Source organism: Pteropus vampyrus, unplaced genomic scaffold (assembly GCF_000151845.1).
Source record: "Pteropus vampyrus isolate Shadow unplaced genomic scaffold, Pvam_2.0 Scaffold53, whole genome shotgun sequence".
NCBI lineage: Eukaryota > Metazoa > Chordata > Mammalia > Chiroptera > Pteropodidae > Pteropus > Pteropus vampyrus.
The window spans coordinates 5,401,676-5,422,793 of record NW_011888834.1 but is presented as its reverse complement, the minus strand read 5'-3'; the positions used below and the strand labels follow the sequence as shown (position 1 = coordinate 5,422,793).

Here is a 21,118-nt window from a genome sequence, read left to right as displayed (position 1 = left end):
AAAATAGTGCCTCTAAGGCAATCTAAGGGAAAAGTAAAAATTCTGTTTTTTCAATGGCTTAATGTCATTAGAACAGAAACTGTAGTCAGAAAAAAAGATATTCTAATTCCCTAAACACTTAGAGATATGCATTTATTTTATTTAAAAAAAATTTTTAAACTCATTTTTATTGAGGCAACTTTTGGTTGACCTCACGGATTGCAAGGACCTTGTCTGCTTACAATCCCTTATTTTTTGTTTTTTAAGCCTACAGCACCTGGTCTTCCTAGGTGGTCTCCCATTCAAGTACTAAACAGGCCCGACCCTGCTTAGCTTCTAAGATCAGATATGATCAGGCTTGTTCAGGGTGGCATGGCTATAGATATGTTTAGTTTTAAATATAGTCTCCCCCTACCCCTGAACATATTTGGAAATATGAATTTCATATTTTCCTCTTTAAATAGTAGTGTAATAATTGGCATTGACAACAGAATTAGGGAATTCCATAAGAAAAGATCAGTGTATCCCTGGGCCCTGGTCTGCAATAAATATTAGAGTTAACGACTCAACCAAGCAATATGATACATTTATAAATGTCTGTACAGCTTATCAAAGGTATGTTGTTGTATTATTATTTTTTTGTTATTATTTTATTTATTAATTTAATTTTATATAATGCTTTACATCATACAGAACATTCTCACTTGTATGAGCTCACTTACCACTTTTATAGTGGCATTGGGTGGCACTACTTAATTTTTTTAAAAATGTAGAACATGATCTCAAGTTGAGGGATTTGCTCAAGGTCACAATTTAGCAAGTGACAGGCTCAAAACGAGGTCCAGCTAGTGGTCTTTCCCCTATATTGTATTGTATGTAGTAAAATAATGAGAGCTCGTTGTAAACTAAAATATTAGGGGCTCCCCATGTCTGGATACTGCTCCCCTTTGAAGATATGAGAGCACTCATCACTTCAGAGCAGTTTCTGATTCCTTGAACAGATGTGTGTTATACTAGAAATGAATTGAGGAGCCTAACTGTGGATTGACTCAGATGTTATAGTGGCTATCTTTGAAGGAAATGTCAGTAGTTTTCTGCTGATCTTCGAGCCAAGTCCTAGTGCTGTTTTTTTGTTTTGTTTTTTGTTTTTCTGATTTCTTAAGTCTGCCTGCAATGTGCGGTCTTTCTCCTTACCCCATAGACCTGCCCATTAGGCTGGAGGTTACCTTAAATATAGTGGCATGAAACCCCCTTTATCTCTTTTAGTCTTGAATCTTTTTTTAAAGCATTTTATTTTATTTTATTATTAGTTTTAAATATATATTACATTGGTTAGACATTTACATAGTTTATGAAGCAATCCTCCAATTACACTATCACCGCTCTGGCTCTACTCACAGCCATGACATACTGCTGACTGCATCCCCCATGCCGTGCTCCCTATTCACTACTAATTATCAACTACTAATTTATATTTCTTTAACCCCTCACCCCTTTCTCCCAGCCCCACAACCCGCTCCCCTCTGGCAGTCACCAGACTGTCCTCTGTATTTGCGAGTCTGTTTTTGATTAGTTTGTTCTTTTCGTTTCTTAGATTCCGCATATAAGTGAAATCATACGGTATTTATCTTTCACTGTCTGACTTATTTTGTTCAATATAATAACCTCTAGGTCCATCCATGTCATTTTTAAAGAGGGTGAAACAGTGGCCTGTCTTTTGGAATATGAGTAAATATTATCATATTCTTTTCCACTTAGGATCAAGATGAGATGGTTGAAAACAAAGTTAGGAGCTGAAGGGACAAGTGCTGGCCTCAGGTTACTGATTGATCCTGTCATTTTAAAACAGCGTATGCTACAAAAAAGGGTTTCTAAACTGTGGTAGACTCAGGAGTCAGCACTGGTAAATGAGATGATTTTAGGAGTGCACAGATGAGTAGTTTTATAGCAATGGCAATATACTTAGGAGGTATTTAAAAATCCAACTAGCTTATCATATAGATCCAGCCTCTATTCCCAGTTCAGAGAACAACCCCCAGACTTTTCTTTGGGAAAATGCAGCTGTATCATTGGTACGAGTCTTGGCAGAACTGTCAATCAAAGTGCCTTCTCTTTTGCTGGCCCAGGTGTCAGGGGAATATGTGCTCTTTTTCAGAACTTCCAATGAAATGATGCAAAAGTATTGAGTTCAGTTAGCCTGTGACAGAATGCTGAGTCCTGCTGCCTCTGTTCCTGGAGCTGTCCCAGAGGTCTTCCCCATCACCTGCCTCTTTGGCTTATCCTTTCATCCTAGGAGTTATCCTCTATCCTTCCAATATTCATTTTATTTTTTAATTCTACAAAACTAGAGTAAATTTTTGCTAATTATATTTAAAAATCCTGTTTCACCTTGGGTGTCATGGATATTATTGCTTCAGAAAATTTAGTGTTTTAACATAAAACATAAGTTGGTTTAAAGAAAAAATCTAAATAAATAATTGTACAAATGATATGCAGACGTAGCAAAAAGTGTGAAGACTGGCAAATGGCTAAGGGTTAGGAAACAGCATTACAAATGACTGACATTAGCAACGAGCTTCCTGGGGACATTTAGAAATTAAAATAGGAGTGTTGTGAAAAGTCATTAAAAACAGGATTCAGGATTATATTATTGGAATGATCCTATTGATAAAAAATATATGGACTTGGAACAAATGTGTTAATTAGTATATTATTAATGGTCTTAAAAGTCTAGAACAGATATTTTGAAGAGATTTGTATTATTTCCTTGGTCAAGATCAGGCCTTTAAAAATTTTTTTTTTTTTTTTAATTTAGAGTGCTTATATCAGAGAACGTTTTTCTTTTTCTAAGCGAAGTATTTTATTTATTTTTGACATTATTTTCCCAAATTATAAAACACTAAAAGTATAAATCTCCATCAACCATATCAGGAATCAATGCTACAGATGTGTGTGTGTGTGCGTGTGTGTGTGTATAAACCAGAACCATGCAACTGAGACTGGATATTTTTTGTTAGGACTATTAGTAATTTCAGTCCTGCTTCTTCTGGACACATTGTTATAAATGCCACTAGGTTCTTTGTGTCCCAACTCCAAGTAATGATTCCTTTATCGTCCCTCTCACCTTGAGGTTCTCTGAGTTCCAGTTTGGAATTGAAACACCTGGAGATTGAAGACTTCCATCCCACCAATTTTACCTTTTTCTCTAAAGCTTTTATTTTTATTTCAAAAATACAATTTGAAAATTTTGAGATGAAGGTTATGCTAAGTAAAGATTCTGACACCTGCACAAGTTTTTGGTGATTATGTTTTCCCAGGATTCATTCTCACGGACATAGTGATAAGAAATGCAGGTCGCTTATCATCTCCCAAATAATCTACTCTTAGGAAAGAAAGGGTCAGGCAGTGGAAATTTCCCTTTAAAATGACATTAACAAGCAATCGACTATGTTTCCAATATGACCTTTATTGAGCAAGTACTGCTGTGACTGTTTAACATCAATCAATGAAAGGCTGCAAACTGTGCATGTCAACGAGGTTCTCCCATGAACAAAAGTCCATTTTAAATGCACCAGTGAGGTAAACATAATTATTCATATACAGCTTTCTTAAGGCTAAGAGAGTTCTGTGTTTCATTTATTATTTTTGGCTCAGTTGGTTCTTTGCATAATACATCTCAAGACATCCCCCCTCTGAGTGCCCCCCTTCCAACAGCTTAGTAAATTGGCCAATTCCCCAGGTACATACAATATCATGCATTTGAACCCCCCCCAAAGACTGAGGAGGGAGCATCCTGAGCTTGCATGCAGTTCCCTCATATTGCACAAAGAAAATACAATGTCTGGAGCCCCCATGGGAGAACCCGTTCTGTTTTGAAGCTGTCAATCACATGCATTTTGAAATTGTCATATGGCTTAACCTTTTTGCAATGGACTCAAATTATTAGTCGCTCTGGGAGACTTCCTTTACTATGGCGTGCGAAGTGACCTTCTCTACCTTTTTAGTAGACACTAATTTCTCCTCAAAGGACTCCTCATGCTCTTCGACCTTTTGAGTGACGGTGACAGACTTAGTGATGTATTTGGTAGCACCATCTCCCCCTTCACTGGTGATTTTTTCTATCTTTTTGGTCACCACTACTTTTTCCTCACTTCTGTCACCCCCCTTCTTTTCATCCGCTGGACTTAAGTCTAGCCCGTTGGTGACAACACCTTTCTCCTCTTCTCCCCCACTGCCTTTCTCCTTTGTCTCCTGCTCTTGCTCCTTCCCTTCCACCTCCCCGTTGATGGCTATGTCTTCCTTCATGGATTCCTTTGAACCTTGATCACTGCCTTCCTCCCCGCTCCCTCCCTCCTCTTCCGCTTTCTCCTTCTCTGGCTTCTGAGGCTTCTCCTCCTCTTTGGTGCCTTTCTCCACGCTCACCTTTACTGACTTGGTGACGGTCACCACCTCCTGCACCACTTCCTCCTTCACTGGGGACGTGGCTTTCTTCTTCTCAGGCACTTCTTTTGGCTTCTCCTCCTTTTTCTCCACCTTCTCTTCCTTGGGAGCTTCCTTTGCTGGCTCTTTCTTTCCTTCCTCCACTTTCCCTTCCTCCTCTTTCTGCTCACCTTTCCCAGCTCCGGCAGCTGCTTTCGGCTTCACCTCTTCCACTGGCGATTTGGGCGCGGGGGACTTGGCTTTCTCCGGCTTTTCCACCTTGGCTTCTGCCACGGGCTCCGTCTTGGGGGCCACTTCTTCCCGCTTTTCCTCAGTTTTCTTCTCCTCCTTAGCTTCGACTTCCTCTCCTTCACCTTCAGCCTCTGTCTCTCCTTCTTCTTCCTGCTCACCTTCCTCTTTTTCACTAGAACCTTCCTTCTCGGATCCTCCTTCTTCGGCTTGGTCTGATTTAGCGCCTTCATCTTCTTCTTCCTCTTCTTCTTCCTCTTCTTTAAGTTCGGGGGCAGTAGCTTTCACTGGAGACTTTTTAGTCACCACGACTTCTTCTTCAGCTTCTTGTTCCTCTTCCTTTTCTTCTGCCTCTCTTTCCTTCTGCTCTTCTTTCATTGCTAGTTCCTCTGCAATGGCAGTCAGGGCCTCTTCCATTTCTGACTTTTCATCTTCCACTTTGGTTTCCTCTATGATCTCCTCTACAAATTTGTGCTGGACCTTTAGCTTGGGCGCCTCTACCTTGGTTTTCTGAATCTTACTGGATATTGTGACTGAGGGCTGTCGGTGTGTATACAGGGGCCCAGTGATGCTTCCTGAAAACGTGCTAAATCTGGTCTCTTCACCTTCCAGGAGTTTTCTAAGGAGAGAATCAAAGAAGACAAGACATGACTAAAATCTCATTGGGCTTTCTCGGCTTCATTAACATTATGGGGAATGCACTAGATACTTTTGAATAAATAAAATCACATAAATAAAGGATTTCATCAAGCTGGTGTAATATCAGCTATCATTTCACTGGTATATTGCATCATAGTCAGTAACACAGATCCTGAGGGACTCCCAGCCAGTTACTTGCTGCTGTAACTAACCACGCCCAAGAGTCCACGAATCTGGCCCAGCCACCAAGTCTCTGCCTTGCAGCAGTCCATTTGGTGCAACGTCGATATGTTGAAAATCTTCCTGGTGCCCCCCGACAAACCCTGATGATCTTCCTGAGCATTTGGACTTTGAGAATGTATACTAAAATTTTTAGCAAATATAATGTTCAAAAAAATGTATAAAACTATTTAACATATATCAGAACTTAGGCTATATATGTATATACTAGAGCTAGGTACTAAATGGGTGTATCAAGTTATAAATTGGTCAGCAATTTTAATCATGAAGTGTCAGTGATATAATTATTCAGTTTTCCTGAATAATTATAATATTTCATTATAATATTATAATGACCTTAATGGTAGCAGAAAAACTGTTTAGTCAATGATTTTCTCCTGTGAACTTAATCAACAGCAAGGTGACATCAGTTAGTAGACCTATAATCTCTTCTCTCTCTCTCTCTGGCTATAGATCTACATCTATAGATGTAAATCGATTTGCATTAGCATCTATATTTATATCTATAGATTTATATCTCAAGATCTAGATATATATAGATATATATTATACATGATCTATATCTACACACAATCTATATTATACAGTCCATGATAAAATATAATACATCTAAACTATCTATAGTATAAAAATAAATATATCTATATTCTAATATACAAATCTATAGCTCTTCTCAGCCAGATGATGGCAATAGTAAGCTGTGCCAGAAACAGAGAAACTGAATGTCTTGATGTTTGTCCTTGACATTGTAAAGTTTCAAAGCCTAAACCACCAGATGAAATCTTAAATACTAAAACTCCGTTTTTGTTTCAAACATTCAGAAAACACTTTTCAGTAAAATAAAGTTTAAGCATAAGGGTTGAAATTAATTGGCACTTTTCTTCCCCCACCCCATGTAATTCAAAACAATTTCAACTAATGCTTACTCTTTTAAAGCCGTATAAAAAGTGGTAAAAACACTTTCGATTCTTTAGAATAATTTGTTTTTAATTAAGAAAGGAAAACAGGCGCTGATTAAAACTTCTGAAATCTGCTTGATTTAACTTAAGTGATGAAGCTTCTGCCACAACAGCCTCCGCAATGCGGTTAGTATTTCGGTCACGCCCTCAGTGAGTAGCATACCTGTACGCAGCGATCTCAATATCCAGAGCCATCTTGACATTGAGGAGATCCTGGTATTCTCGCAAATGACGAGCCATTTCCCACTTTGTGCCCCGAAGCTCATTTTCCAACTGCTGGATAGTGTCCTGAAACAGACACAGAGAATCTCCATAGACTCACCCTTCCAAACCTCAATTTCTTTCGCAAACCACTTGCTACTCGCTCCCTTCTCCCCTCTTCTGACTCCCTCCCGCTCTGCAAACTTCCCGGATAGTGCTCCCAGCCCCTCCTCCCTTTACAAAATCTAAAGGATTCTCAAATCAACAAATAAGATCAATTAAGACAATAAGATATTTCCTGGGCGCATCACACACTGCACTGCGCGCAGTGGATCTAGAACACGTCTTAGCAGGAAACAAACATGATGGGGGAAACCCCACGGCTGACCTGGCCCTTCCCATCTGAGCCTTTTGAGCCGAAACCAATTTTGTGAGTTCTTCGGATCACGGCTGGAAAAGCCGAGAACACATGCATTCACGCAGAAGCTATCCTAAAGTTGCTACCTTATCAACTACCCGAATGTATATTTCCTACTTTGAACGTGCAAGTGTGCAAAACCTAGAACTCCTGAGGACAAAAAGCACATTTAAAAAAAGTCAGGGCTCTTAGGAGCTGGGGTTGGTGGGTGGAAGGAGTGTGGAAGTGGTGGGTAGGGGCGAAGACGCTTTGCGCCTCTTAGGTGTGCGTCGCACTCGCGCGGACTGGCTGGCGGCCACCAGGGAGCGCGGCGGAGAGCGCGCCGGGGCGCGTGTCTGTGTGTCGGGGACGCGCGGCGCTGGCGCTGGCGCAGGCTGGCCGCGCAGCCGCCGTTCCTACCTGGTAGCTGCTGAGGTCGTGGTTGTGGCGCTCCTCGATGTCGCTGAGCTGCCGCTCCAGGGACTCCTTGGTGCCACGCACTGACTCGAGCTCGATGCTCTTGGACTGCAGCTGACGCCGGTACTCGGCAATCTCTTCCTTGGCAGAGCGGATGGCTTCCTTGTTCTGCTCGGCCGCCTCGGTTAGCTTGGCGTAGCGGCACTTAAACCACTCTTCCGCCTGGTGCATGTTCTGGTCGGAGTGACACTCGAGCTGGGAGCGGATCTCCTTCAGCGCCGACGAGATGTCTGTCTTCAGGTAATCTTTGCGCTCTACCGTAATGTGCGACGCCTGGATCTGGGCCAGCAGGTCGGCCACCTCCTCCTCGTGATTGCTCCGCAGGAAGGCCACCTCATCTTGCAGCGACTGCACTTTCTTGTCCAGCTCCACCTTGACCAACGACGCCTCCTCGATGTCTTTGCGCAGCGCGCGGATGGCCGCCTCGGTGTCGTCGCGCAGCCGTGCCTCCTCCTCGAAGCGCTCTTTGAGCCGGTGGATGTCTTCCTCCAGGTGGTCCGAGTCCAGCTGTACCTGAGCCTTCTCGTGATTCACCATCTCTAAAGTGGCGCGCAGCTCACGGATCTCTTGGTCGTATGCGTCGCCCAGCTGGGCATGCGAGGCCTGCTTCTGCCGCAGCGCCTGGATCTCCGCTTCGATCTCCTTGTTCTGCTGCTCCAGGTAGTGCACTTTCTCAATGTAGCCCGCGAAGCGGTCGTTCAACCCCTGGAGCTGCTCCTTCTCGTTGGAGCGGGACAGCTTGTAGTCGCCGCCCGGCATGGAGCCCCCATTGAGCAGGGACGACGACTGGCTGAAGTCGAGGCTGCTCTCGGCGGAGCTGAGCATCGCCGAGCTGTAGGCGAGGCGCGGGCCAAGCGCGCTGCGCTTGTAGGAGGAGGACACAGTGCTGGGCGAGCCTCGAGACCATGACTGCGAGCGGAAGCCGCTGGACGGGGAGCCGCTAACACGGCTGAAGCTGGAGCGGGTTTCGGTTATCCGCCGGTAGGCGGAAGGGTTGCCCAGCGAGTCCAAAGTGTAGCTCATCTTGGAGGCCTCGGGGCGTGTGGCTGTCACAGCGTTCTGCTGGCCTCGCCGCAGCCCATTTATAGCCGCGGCGGCTGGTCCCGGGCTAGGGCCCCGCCCCGTGGAGGCGGCGGCCGAGGAGGCGGGGACTGCGGGCACCCGGCAGGGGGAAGGGGGGGAAGGGGGGTGGGGGTGGGTGTAAAGACAGCCCAGCAGTGATTCAGCGCCGGCTCCACGTGGGCTCAACCCGCATCGGACCCCGGACTTTGCTGCCCTGGCCCTGGCCCCTCCCCACAGCTCTCCTTTAGTTCTAGACCACCAGTCTCCCCGCAAGCCCCCTCTCTCTATTTCTCTTCACCTTCGGATTGCAGTTTTCACCCTCGGTGCAAGTATTCACACAACGCCCTTTCTTTGTCTTGTCACTCTCCCGCCGTTCCGGCTGCTTTTCTCCCCACCCCCTGGCCGCCTCGCTCTTTTCTTGGCCCTCTGCACTCTTAAACTCATGGCTTTCTCTTCTGTTCTTTCTCCATTACTTTTTTCTTTACCCATCTTCTGCGCTTAACCACTTCTCCCTGTCTTCGGCATCTCTTCGCCCTCCCGCTTTAAGCCTTCTTTAGTCCCACTTCCTCCGCCCTTCTCTCTGAGCCCCTTCTTCCTGGACCTTTTTCTTCCTATCCTTTTCTTCTCTCCTTCACCTTCCTCCCCTCCCCCTACATTTTCCCCACCCCCATCCTCATTTCGCCTTGCCTTCCTCCCCTTCCCCCACTTCTCATCTTAAAGCAGACCGAGATGAGCTAGTTGGGCCTAGAAGAAAAAAAAAAAATGACTTTGAGGAACGATCAGCCTGCAAACTTCGAGAAGGGGACAAAAAGGATGGGCCGGGGTAGTTATTTGTATTAAAAGTGGGATACGGCGCTACGTTCTGCTAAACGTTTGGGGGACGTCCGCAGCTTCCGCTGGGCAGAAGGTAAGGCGCTTGTGCTCGCTATGGCGCCAGCAGCACTAAGGACAGCGCCCAGGATGGCGAGCCGGGAGATCCAGCCGCCCTGGGGGCTTGTCACCCCGCATCGCCTGTCAGATTGGCTAGGGTTTCCCTCCTCTTCTTTTCCCTGAGCAAAGACAATTAAAATCTGTTTGTGGTGACTTTGTTTGCAGGAGCCAAGCTGGAATCGCACGCTGATTTCTCTGCAATGCAGGGTTGGCACAATGAACAGATTGCAGATTTTGAAAACAACTAAAATTTATTAAAGTCAGGTAACAGAAATAATATACTTGTAGCCCAGCTTGAGTTTTCTAACATATGATGAATGCACGACACCAAGAGATACAGGGCCTGAAATTTGAAGGTCAAATAATCCTTGGAAAGAGGAATTTGAAGACTGCTGAGTTGAAAAGTCCATGGAAATATAGTTTATGATAAGTTTGAACACAAACAATTGCTTGTCAGTTTTCTGTTCAGTATTCCCTGTAGGTAACTGTGATGATTGAAAAACATCTGAATTAATTTAAAAGTTGCCAAACAGATTGACCACGACCCCGTATAAAACCAGATTTTTTTTCCTCCATTTAAAATGTAATATGCTTTTCTCTTTTTGATTTTAATGACTGATTTGGGATAAATTGGCCGTATCTTTAAACATGTTTATTTAAACAAGGATTCTACACTGACTTTCCGCTGTCTGGTGCACTGCTGTTAAAAAGTCCCCTTGGGGGTAACTCAGGGAACAAAAAGTTCAGAATACTGCAAGACAAAGTGAAGAGCAGAATACAGGACTGATGACTGTGTTTGCCTGGGTCACAGGCACAAGTGATGGCATATGAAATGCTTGCTGTGGCTGAGAAGAAACCACTTCTGAAAAGTAGAGCCCCAGACTTCATTTTTTTTTTTTTCACAGCATGCCTTCTCTAATCTTTTATTAAGAGATGAGGTCATATTAATCAGTAAGTAATCAGAAAAGGCTTGGGTTTTGGAAGTTTTTATTTTTATTTTTTATTTTTGTAAAATATCTTGGCCCACTTGTATTTTAAAGTAGCATGGGTTAATTTAGGGAGATACTTTTGGTTCATTAATGTGAAACTGTGGTATTGCAGGGTGTGTGTGTGTGTGTGTGTGGTAAGGGGGGGAGGCTCTTCCAGTTTACTGAGGGATGGGTTATCTTTCAGGCAAAAAGAGACTATGTCTCAAGCTGTTGGGAGAGACAGATGACAGAGTGAGGGTACTGACTCGTGAATATTGTAAAGACAGGATTTCTGGTTTCAGATGGATAAATAAAGGAAAAGAGAAAGAAAATTTCCTGTCTTGTAAAGTACTGCCAATCACCAGGGTGGGCTCCAAGAAAGAGAAAGATGTTATCAGATAAGGCTGAATGCTAATTATGTGGTAATTACTTATTACTTTCTACTTTTATTAAAAAATATAAAAACCCTTGGCAGTTTCATGTTGCATACACACTAAAACATTCTCTGTAATAAGAGCAAATGGTTAACAGGCAGGCTACTACTGTTAGTTTTCTTCAAGGCTTTGAAAATGAAATGACTCTGCAGAGAGACATTTTCAAGACAACACATGTCTAATTTCACAATTAGCCTGTTTTGCCTTATATCTAAACTAAGTCGGAAACGGTTAAGCTTCCAACTGGTTACAGGAGGAAAGCATTGCAAACAAAATAACTTTCAATTACTCAGGCTAAATTCAGTTAGTGCCTATAGTTTCAAATTGTAACTTCAATGTCCCATGGGGTATTGTTCAGTCTGACCACAACAGGAAAATGCAGTGAGTTATAACAGTCACCTTATTAAGGAAAAAAGTTCTCATGGCTTAAAAAATGATTGATCCAGTTCCACATTTAGCAGAATGTTTTATTTTGTTTTAAACTTTTCACTTTAATCACTCTTTATGAAGGTGACTTGAAGGTTATGCTCATCAGTGAATGTAGTATAAACACTTTAAAAAAATCTATAACATTATATTTCCCTGTCTCCTATTTTTGAAGAACATTTGCCATGCTAATATTTTTTTCATGAAAAGAAATGTAAAGCTTTGCATTTTTTTTTTATTACTCTAATGACACTAAAGCCAGGAATCTTCTGAAAATATTAACAAGAGAGAAAATAAGCATGAGAATTTATCTGAATTTACAATACTGTTGAGTTCGACTATCATAGTTTTATAATTTATTCTAAATAGATAAGTTGCATATATGATTTAGATGTAAATTTAAGTTTACACAGTTTAATGAAATTATCTCTATTGTTGTACCATAAGTTATAGTCTGTTTTGAATAACTTTATAGGGAAATACAGAGCATACTATGTGTTCCTTCAGTAGATAAAGTGAAAATGTTAACTTTGTAGTTAAGAGATAGCTAATGTGAGATCTTATCCAATGATGATGGGAAAATATCCTTTGCATAAGGGTTTATTCATACTTATCCTATTCATAAGGGATTTGGGGGTTAAAAAATAAGGTTAGAAAAATGAGTTGGGTATTTTCTTCCTTCTTCCCATATTTCCTTACATTTAAAAGAATATTTTTTTGATACATAAAAATGCAAGGAAGATGGGATGTAGGAGCTGGGCAGCAAGCAAGATGCTCTGGATGAAAGACCACTGTCAAATTGGTAGGTTGAATCTGTCTAAGATGAAATGGTTGTACTTTCTCTCAATCTACTTTGATGTCTTAAACCTGATCCTTTTGCCTGGAATCTGTTACTAGAACTCATGATGAACAATTATTTGTAAACTGTCTTTTGCTAATTAATTGAGGGGCTGTTGATGTAGGAAGCTAGAGACTTTGTGGCCTGGAGTGGGAACATAAGGAAAATGAAAACTGTAATACTTATTTCTACTTGAGCTTTGGGACATCGAACTTTAAAAGCAGCTTTGATTTTTGTTCTTTTTGATTTCAGATGTTGAAAGCAAATAAAAGTATCCTCAGGGGAGAAAGGCTGCTTCTTGTCAGGAAAATTAAGATGTATGCGTTTCTATTGTCTTTAATTAAGCCAAGTGCATCTGAACCACAGTGTCTTTTTTTTTTTTTTTAACATTGAGCACTGAAAAGGTGTTTATTTCCCTTGCCAAAATTTTTATTCATTGAATATTGACTTACATAGCTTTCAGTGACTGTCTTTATAAAAAGTTAATTGAAGCATTAAAAAAACATTTTATATCTTTACATTATTCCAAATATAAGCTTAATTGGTTTTGAAATTCTGTATCTGGAATTTTCATGTTTTAAGGAAGAAAGATTTCACTTTTAGCATAGCTTGCTGATTTTTTTGCTGTGTAATGCCTTCACCCCACCACCTGGAATCAATTCTGTGAAAGCCAGAGGAGGAGGACTTAGAATTTTAAAAAATATATATTTAAGATAGCTTTTCTAAAAGTGATTCTTAAACTAAAATTTATTAGATGCATAATAAGACAGTACTGCTGTATTAATTTTCAGCTTGTTCTTAATTAGATATTTTGGCTTTATCTGTAAAGGGACAGATCTTGATGATATGCACTTGAATTTTTAAACCCCTGCATTGCACATAACTTTGCACTAGTGCAGCCATATAATATTTATAACATATTTTATCCCAAGCTTACCAAGGCCAGACTTAGTAAGGGACATAATTATTTTATTAGAAATTCTTAATTAAAATGAACTTTGTAAAACTAGAGCAGATCAATGATCTGCCATCTTTGGACCAAATTTCTGAAGAAAGCTAAACCCAGGGACATAAAACAATCAGAAAGAAGCCCCACCTGGGACAATTAAGTCTCATTGTCTCAGGACTGGGTGCTTTCTTCATAATCTCAGTGATTCTGAAAAGCAGTGTTCTTTCAGAATCTTCTGAAAATGGGCTCACTGTCAGAGCTATCTCTTTTTACTTAGGTTGCTAAGAACATCATATATTTTAGAATATTTTGATTCTCGTTTTTTGCTGTTAAAACTGACATATACTTAGTGTAAAAATTTACGAAATACAGGGAAACAATATTCACTTCTAGCCTTTTCTCTGTAATTTAAATATAGATAGACCTTTCTATTTATATAGTGCCATACTCGTGATTTGTAAAATAAGTATATCTGAGTTTGCAACTTGCTATCCTAGAGGAAACAATGCAGTACTGTATGCCATCAGACCTAGGTTCCAGCCACGCGTTTGATTTTCATTTTTGTCTTTAAGAAAGATTTTTTGGGTCCTTTAGATCAAGAATGATAAAATAATAAAAAAAATATAATAATAATGATAATGTATCAGGAAAGCATAACTGGGTCTGAGTATTAATTCTGTCAGTCTTTCTGTCTATGCCTCTCTGGCTCTTTGTTTTATTGAGAGAAGTGTTATTGTGAAGTCAAAAGCAGTGGTGTGGCAGTCAGAAGTGGTGACCTATAAGTTGGCCTAGTCAGGTCTGAATACTGTATTCCTTTACATTTAATGGTACCCTGAATCCCAAAGACATCATCGTCATCACTAGTATCAGATTCCACATGTGAATAACACTTTACCTCAAAGAAGCAAAGCAAACAAACAAACAAAAAATTATGTTATCTCATCTGGCCTGAGCACTGGGGGTAGACAAGGTAGAGCATAAATTATTATTCCCATTTCATAGTTGATGAAATTGTGAGATTTGTCCAAGGCCACCCGCCACCCATCAGGTAAGTGGTGGAGTCAGGATTGGAACCTGTATCTTCTGACACTAGTGCTGATATTAAAAAAAAAAAAAAAAAAAAAAATTCTGTAATAGAGCGTCAAAGCCAGTCTCAATCAGTGTGAAAAAAAGGGCAGTAATATCAATAACAATAACCGGTATTTATTAACAGCATACTAGGTGCTGAGCACTGTGCCAAGACTTTATTGGATTGTCTCGTTTAACCATCATAAAGACCCTTTCACTATGATCACCTCCATTTTGTACAAAAAGCAATTGAGCAGCAGGCACAGGAAGGCTAAGCATCGCACACAGCTGTGAAGTGGTGGAGTTGAGATACAAATGGAGGAGTCTCAGGCTCGGGAGGGAGGATGCCCCTCGCCGTGGTGTAACTCTGCCTCTAAGGCCATGCCATCCATTTAAAAAATTTCATTTATAAGCTAACTGTTTAACTGCTAAGTCGTGTTACAAAAAATTCAGAACATACACTTTGCATTCTTCTGCTGCTTTTTTCTATTTATATAAATAGAAAATCTTTTAATATTTTCTGAGATAAACCTTATTTCTTGATTTGTGACTTTATTAAATATATTAAAAATGAAAACTTTGAATTACTTGTCTTTGTTATTTTTATCCCAAATTGATTTTCTATGTAATTTGAAGGATAACTAATTTATTCATTCTAGTACTTGATCTATGAATAATGTCCTTAATCACTTATTATTTTATCTGATATTTATGTTTACATGCACTTTGGTTTAGTTTTTAGGAGATTTTTAATTTAAATTATAATTAGTTTATCATATCATTGATTGACTAATATATCTATATATTTATATACATTTAAATTCAAAAGAAAATCTTTTAATCATTATATATTCACAATTTTTGGCAGATGTCAAACTCTTTAAACTAAATCTACTTTGAGAGACCCAATAGTAAACAATGAATCTTGGCAGAAGACATAGATTGTCTTTATCAGGGAAGGTTTACAATGGGTTGGCTGGAAAGGAAGCAGCTTCTTAAATCTATTAAAACAGTGAAAATACAGCCATGAATAATTTTAAGTTAATCTCTTGATCATCTATTTTACATACTAAAATCAGGGTTATGTGGCTATGTATATAGGTTACCAGGAGAAAATCAGCCTTAATCCATTTTTTGTTATTTATGGGATAAAGAGCTCTGACTCACCCTTATTTTCATTTGTATAAATCTGCTTTGACTTCTGCTTTATCAGATAGGGTCAAGGAAGAGAACTGTTTCTCATTTTTCCTGAACAAAAGTTGATTGACCTTGAAAAGAAATAGCATGTATCCTATATTAGTCATCATAACAATCAGCGTCTGGACTTGGATTGCATAAAATTATTAGGAACTAAATGCCTAATGATGAAAACCCTCCTTAGCCAGTGTGACTCATTTAATACAATTTGCTGTGTTTTCTCCTGCCTCATGTTAGTCGGCAGGGTCTTTTCCTTCTGTCATGCTCAATATACTTTGGAAATTTAATGCCCCCTTGAAAACTCATAAGAGTGACACTCGTGTGCCTTCTTGAATAAAAGGCATGTTCATGTCATAATCAAGCCATTAGGTGTTTGTTGAAGATACCACACCACACTGATGAGGGCCTCTGCTTCGGGGTTTCTAGTCACGTTTGCCACTCCCGTGACCTGGTCCTAGGAAAACTCTATTTTTCCAAATTCTTTCCATTTTTCCAGGTAAAAAGATTTCCCCGTCAGTTCCTGCTCGTAGTCTAATTAGGTGCTAGCACTTGCTGCCCATTTAAATAACATCTCAATACCCTGACTAAACTTGAATTTCTCAGTGGCAGATACCAACTCTTACTCACATTTGTGTGTCCTACAATGTTTTATGGATTCTGAAGGTCTCACCCACATTCGTTGCGTGAATGAGTAGGTAAAGTTTTACCCTTTTTCCTAAAACTTCCTTTCAACAAACACTAGTCTCTTTAGTATCAGGCACTGCGCTGGACACTAAGAATTTCATGAAAGACAGAATCCTAGCTTGGGTGAACACATTCTAATGGTGGAGTCAGGTGAATAGGGAATTACATGGGGGAACTCTGGGGCTGCTCTCTCTGTCTATGCTAGAGACAAACACAGTGTGTCAGGGAACATGGACGATGAGCAACTGAAGCAGCTGTTGAGAAGGGTGGAAGAGCCTCAGGGAGAACTTTCATGAGGAGAGGACATCTGAGGCAAGTTTTGAGGTATATGTAGAAAGTGCCTAGGTGAAAGATGGTGGGGGAAGCAACCAAAGGCATCGAGGTGAGTGCAATGCAAACACAGTGTGCTCAAAGAACTGCAAGTGACTAATAATGGGGTGGAGGAGGGCAGGTAGCCTCTGCTGGAAAGGATAATCTCCCCATTCTATGATCTGTTTTAGTTTGTTAGGGCTGCCATGATGAAAACAACAGACTGGGTGGCTTAAACAACAGAAATTTATTTTCTCACAGTCCTAGAAGCTGGAAGTCTGAGATCAAGGTGTTTGCAGGTTTGGCCTCTCTCCTCAGCTCGTAGCTGGCTGCCTCCTCCGCATGTCTTCACATGGTCTTCTCTGTGTGTGTGCCCAAGTCTGGTGTCTGGTCTCCCTCTCGGTGTCCTAATCTTCTCTTCTTTTAAGGACACCAATCCAGTGGATTAGGGTCCGCCTTAATGACTCCATTTTAACTTAATTCCCAATTCAGAGGCCCTATCTCCAAATACAATTATCTTCTGAGATACGATACTAGGGTTAGGAGGGCTTTAATTTTGGGGGGATACAATTTAGTCCATAAGTTAGTTAATCACATCTACAAAGTCTCTTTTGCCATGTAAAGTGACAGTCACAGGTGCGAGGGATAGGACATGGACATATTTGGTGAAGGGCCATTATTCATTCTAACACATCCCCCCCAATATCAGTTTCATTGGGCTAACATCAAGGCTATTGGGCTAATGCTAGCCCAAGTCTCACTGGGCTAAATCAAGGTCCTTTAGGTGGCGTAAATGGTGCCATGCTCAGTCTAGTGCTCTTTGCACCACGATACAGGTGTTGGATATAATCAATAAAATTTTTACAAATAACCCTAACTTCTAATTTTCTTGCTAAAATAATACTTGGATTCTTCTCCATTTTGAGTATTTGGGTATATGCTTTTCAGATCTTTTATTTATAGGCAGATCCTATCAATAGTTGAGAATCAGAGAAAACTTATAAATAAATTTGAGCCAAAATAACACAGGAGGTGAAAATAGTTATTTATCATGGAATGCTTCATATTAAAATATCTGACAGACAGCTTATTATTTTTTTGGCAAACTGCTAAGGTTCCAGAAAAAAGTAAAAAAGTCCTCTTTCCCATTGTCATTTGTCTAAAATATTGTCAGAACACTCAGAAAACCCTGTGCTTATCAGAGCTTTTATTTTCTTTACTTTTTGAAATTTTTATAATTGGAAAAAAGACTGTAATGTGCAAATCTGAATGCAAATTGCCTCCTATTTAATTACATTATTGGTGTAAATTACCCCAATGCCAAATATTTCTGCCTCAGATTCTAGAACTCTGTGTTGTAATTACATCTCCCAGTGTGCCTTGAAATTTTACAGTAGCAACAAATGTGTAATAGCAATAATTATGAAAGCCACTTGCAATGTGCAGCTTAATTTAAAGTCAGTTTCATGATTCTATATTTGAAATGTAATAGTCAACCTTGTCAAACTTTCATCAACACCTAAATCTAAGAGGTTCCTCTGTTCACAATCTCGGGAATAAGAAGTGACAAAGTTATCACATGCTCTGGGAATCAGTGACAGGATAGCATTGACAGGTCAAGTGACCTTGAATTTCCCTTGGCTTTAGTTTGCTCATCTGTCAAGTGGGGATAATTGAAAGAGATTACTTTTTCCAAGGATAAATTAGATCTTGCATAAGTTAGGTGAAAAGGCTAAGCTGACATACCAAAAGACCCAGTATGAGAGTGACTAAAAGAACATAGAAGCTTATTCGTCATTTCTGTACTGATCCTGGAGGGTAGATAGCCTGCTCTGTTCCACATAGTCATTTTTGGGGGGAGTTCTAGTTTCTTTGCAACTTGTTTATTTGCTCCTTTCTATAAAGCAATGTTCTCATTTGCATGATCAGAGTTGCGTTTCAGGCAAATACATATCCTAACTCATAGGAAGAGGAAAAAGTGACTGGCTGTTTTCAAGCACAGGCCTGGAAGAGACATACGTCACTTCTACTTATATGCGGGTGGCAGAAACAATGTCAAGCAGGTCACATAGCTGCCAGGGTTGCTGGCAACTGCAGTCTCTGGCTAAGCAGCTATAGGCCCAGCTATAACTCTATTACTATAGAAGGAAGGAATACATTTTTGTGGATAAAGAACAGTCTCTGCTACAGATATGACTGTTAATGTGATCCTAAGGTAAAAGAAATTCTTTCATGAGCTGGCTCTGTACACCTTGTTTTATTATCTCAATAGACCTACAAGGTAGATATCATTATCCCACTAAAAAATAACGCTTCAAAGATGTTTTGCCAGGTAGCCAAGTTCAAAGGGTTCATAATGGCAGAGCTGGGATTGGAAGTACATCTCTCTGATACCAAAGCAAAGTGTTTACCACATCAGGGGGCCAAAAGTGAGATTTTAATGAATTAGGTGGGCCAGAGGGGACTATGCTTAGAATTTTCATATGATGGTATTTCGTTCTTCCGGAATGCTTTATCCATGACTTAGCTCTCATCCAAATTCTGTCCACTGGACCACAGCTCAGCTTCTACCTTGTCATGAAGAATTTGCTGCCTCCTCTCTCCTCTTCTGTAAGTTCCTCCAGCACTATAGTTGGTACCACAGGTTTTGGCGATTATCCTGGCTCCTCTTGTTTTATATCCCACATGTGAATAAAGCTACTTCCTGTGCTGGAACTTCCGGCTTATTAAAGGCAAACATTTCTCTTTAATTCTATTGTATCCTTCTCATTCCCTCTTCCACCCCTTCCAGTGCAGAGAACAATAGCAAGTAACAGTAAATGCTTTATAAATTGACATACCAAATTAAACAAAACCAAGGAGAGTGGTGGAATTATAATTTCCTAGACTCAGAAAAAACAGGGTTTTGACCCTTGCCTTTTGATTGGCAACTTGGTTAAATTTGCTTACATTTAGATTTTGGCTTCTTAATCTTTTTATCATTCACTTGGGAACACCTTCCTAAAGCCAAGAGTATATAGGTCAAGTAAAGTTGGAACCAAGCTGGCAGGAGCCAGGAATTGTGGCCATTTCTGGTGTCTGGTTTGCGATGATGATAATGGGCAGCAATGCAACTCCTGCCTTCTCTCCATATTTCTGCTTCTCTTCCATATTTATGAAGATGGTATACAGCCATATCACCTTCATAAAGCAAACTGGAAATGACAACAGGGATGATTATGCATTTCAGCATTTTACACACATAACGAATGACCAATTAATGTTTGCTGATCAGGTGGTAAACTGGAAAGTGAAAAGAGAAAAAAAATGAGAATTTTTCTCCATTGATTTCTTCTACTCAGTATGTAGAAAACAGTCAATTTAACCCTTTAGATCCTCAAAGAAAATCCTTATACCTAGGCACTACGAGAATAATCAATTTCATCGATTGCCCTTTGATGTTTGCCTCTACTGAGCTTCCATTCAAGTCATGAGTTGTGTCTAAACAGATATACACAGAAGGAGAGAAAAGCCCTTTGGTGACTGTTGATGATGTTTGTTGGGGGTAGTCGCTGGGAGCCGGACCTCTGTTTTCAGAGGAGGTCTAAGAGGGGAGGCCTTCCAAACTAATGGTTTTTTTTCCCCCCAAGGAATCTGCTCCATTCCTGGGTGACAAGGACAATTGTGATGGGTCCTAACATGCATTGCTTTTGAAATCAAAGTGCAGCACTCAGTATCTTGGCTTGGATTTCTTCTTGGCTTCAAACTCAGTTATTTAAAAAAATGTGCGTGGGTTCTTGTTAGACAGGTAGTAAAAATAGCAACAGTGTCACATGTCATTCTTTTAAATTAAGCATTTATATCACATTTTATATTTCCAAAGTGATTCAGAAGCACTGATTCGTTGTCAGCGACAATGCTTTTGCGAGCCACACTCGTGAAAGTGTTTAACTTTACCTTGGGGGAGTGTGGCAAGGACTGATTAAACAGGATTTTAAAGTGTTAGTGAACAAGGGTTGGAATCCATCCCTGGCCCCCCACTTTTGTTAACCCCTGATCTGTAGTGATCTCCTTGATGGAACAAAACGGTAGAGACTGAACTTGAAAAGTTCTTTGACAGATATACTGGATCTAGGCATAACTGCAGCAAAAACAATCTCAGGTAAAAATTAGCTTGCTCTAAAAAACCCTACCAAGAGGGAGTCTACATCTGAGTTAAAACAAAGTATTTTCTTAAGTGTATGAATAAAAGGTTATTGAAAATGCAGAAATATCTCTTGGGGTCATGCTAAATACCTCACTAAAAATAGCAATGTAGAAAAGTTGTGCCCAGAAATAATGATATCTTTCTCCCCGGAATCTAATGAAAGGTCCAGAAACACTGGGCTTTTTTTTTTTTTTTAATTTATTACATTCTTTTCCACCCAGTTCATAATAATGATGATTCTTTTATAAGAGGATTATTTCCATGTATGTTCCTCTGGTTCCACTTTTAGTAATTGCTCACCGTATTCTGGGGTAACCTGTAGTTCTCACAATTAAAAATTTTCTCAATTCTTTCAGTGCCCTGGACTCTTTCTTTGCCTGGTTCTAATTAGGTCACAAAAATAAGAAAAAAAATATTTCCTTAATCCATGGTTACAGGCAGTTTGAGCCCCATTATTGCTCAAATTATTTCTTAAATGATTTTTCATCAATTTCATATTCATAAACT

The 21,118-nt window shown here is 40.2% G+C and overlaps 1 protein-coding gene and 1 pseudogene across 1 annotated transcript; both read right to left on the bottom strand.

Annotated features, from left to right (window-relative positions):
• Positions 1 to 244: 244 nt before the first annotated feature.
• LOC111739754 lies at positions 245 to 363 on the bottom strand (annotated as a pseudogene).
• A 3,064-nt stretch (positions 364 to 3,427) lies between these two features.
• Positions 3,428 to 8,597, bottom strand: NEFM (neurofilament medium). The gene is made up of 3 exons (XM_011360289.1): positions 7,504 to 8,597; positions 6,649 to 6,773; positions 3,428 to 5,266 (listed from the first exon to the last, which is right to left on the bottom strand). Exons 1-3 carry the CDS (start codon positions 8,581 to 8,583, stop codon positions 3,922 to 3,924), a joined length of 2,550 nt encoding a protein of 849 aa, XP_011358591.1. The 5' UTR covers positions 8,584 to 8,597; the 3' UTR covers positions 3,428 to 3,921.
• Between the last annotated feature and the right edge of the window lie 12,521 nt (positions 8,598 to 21,118).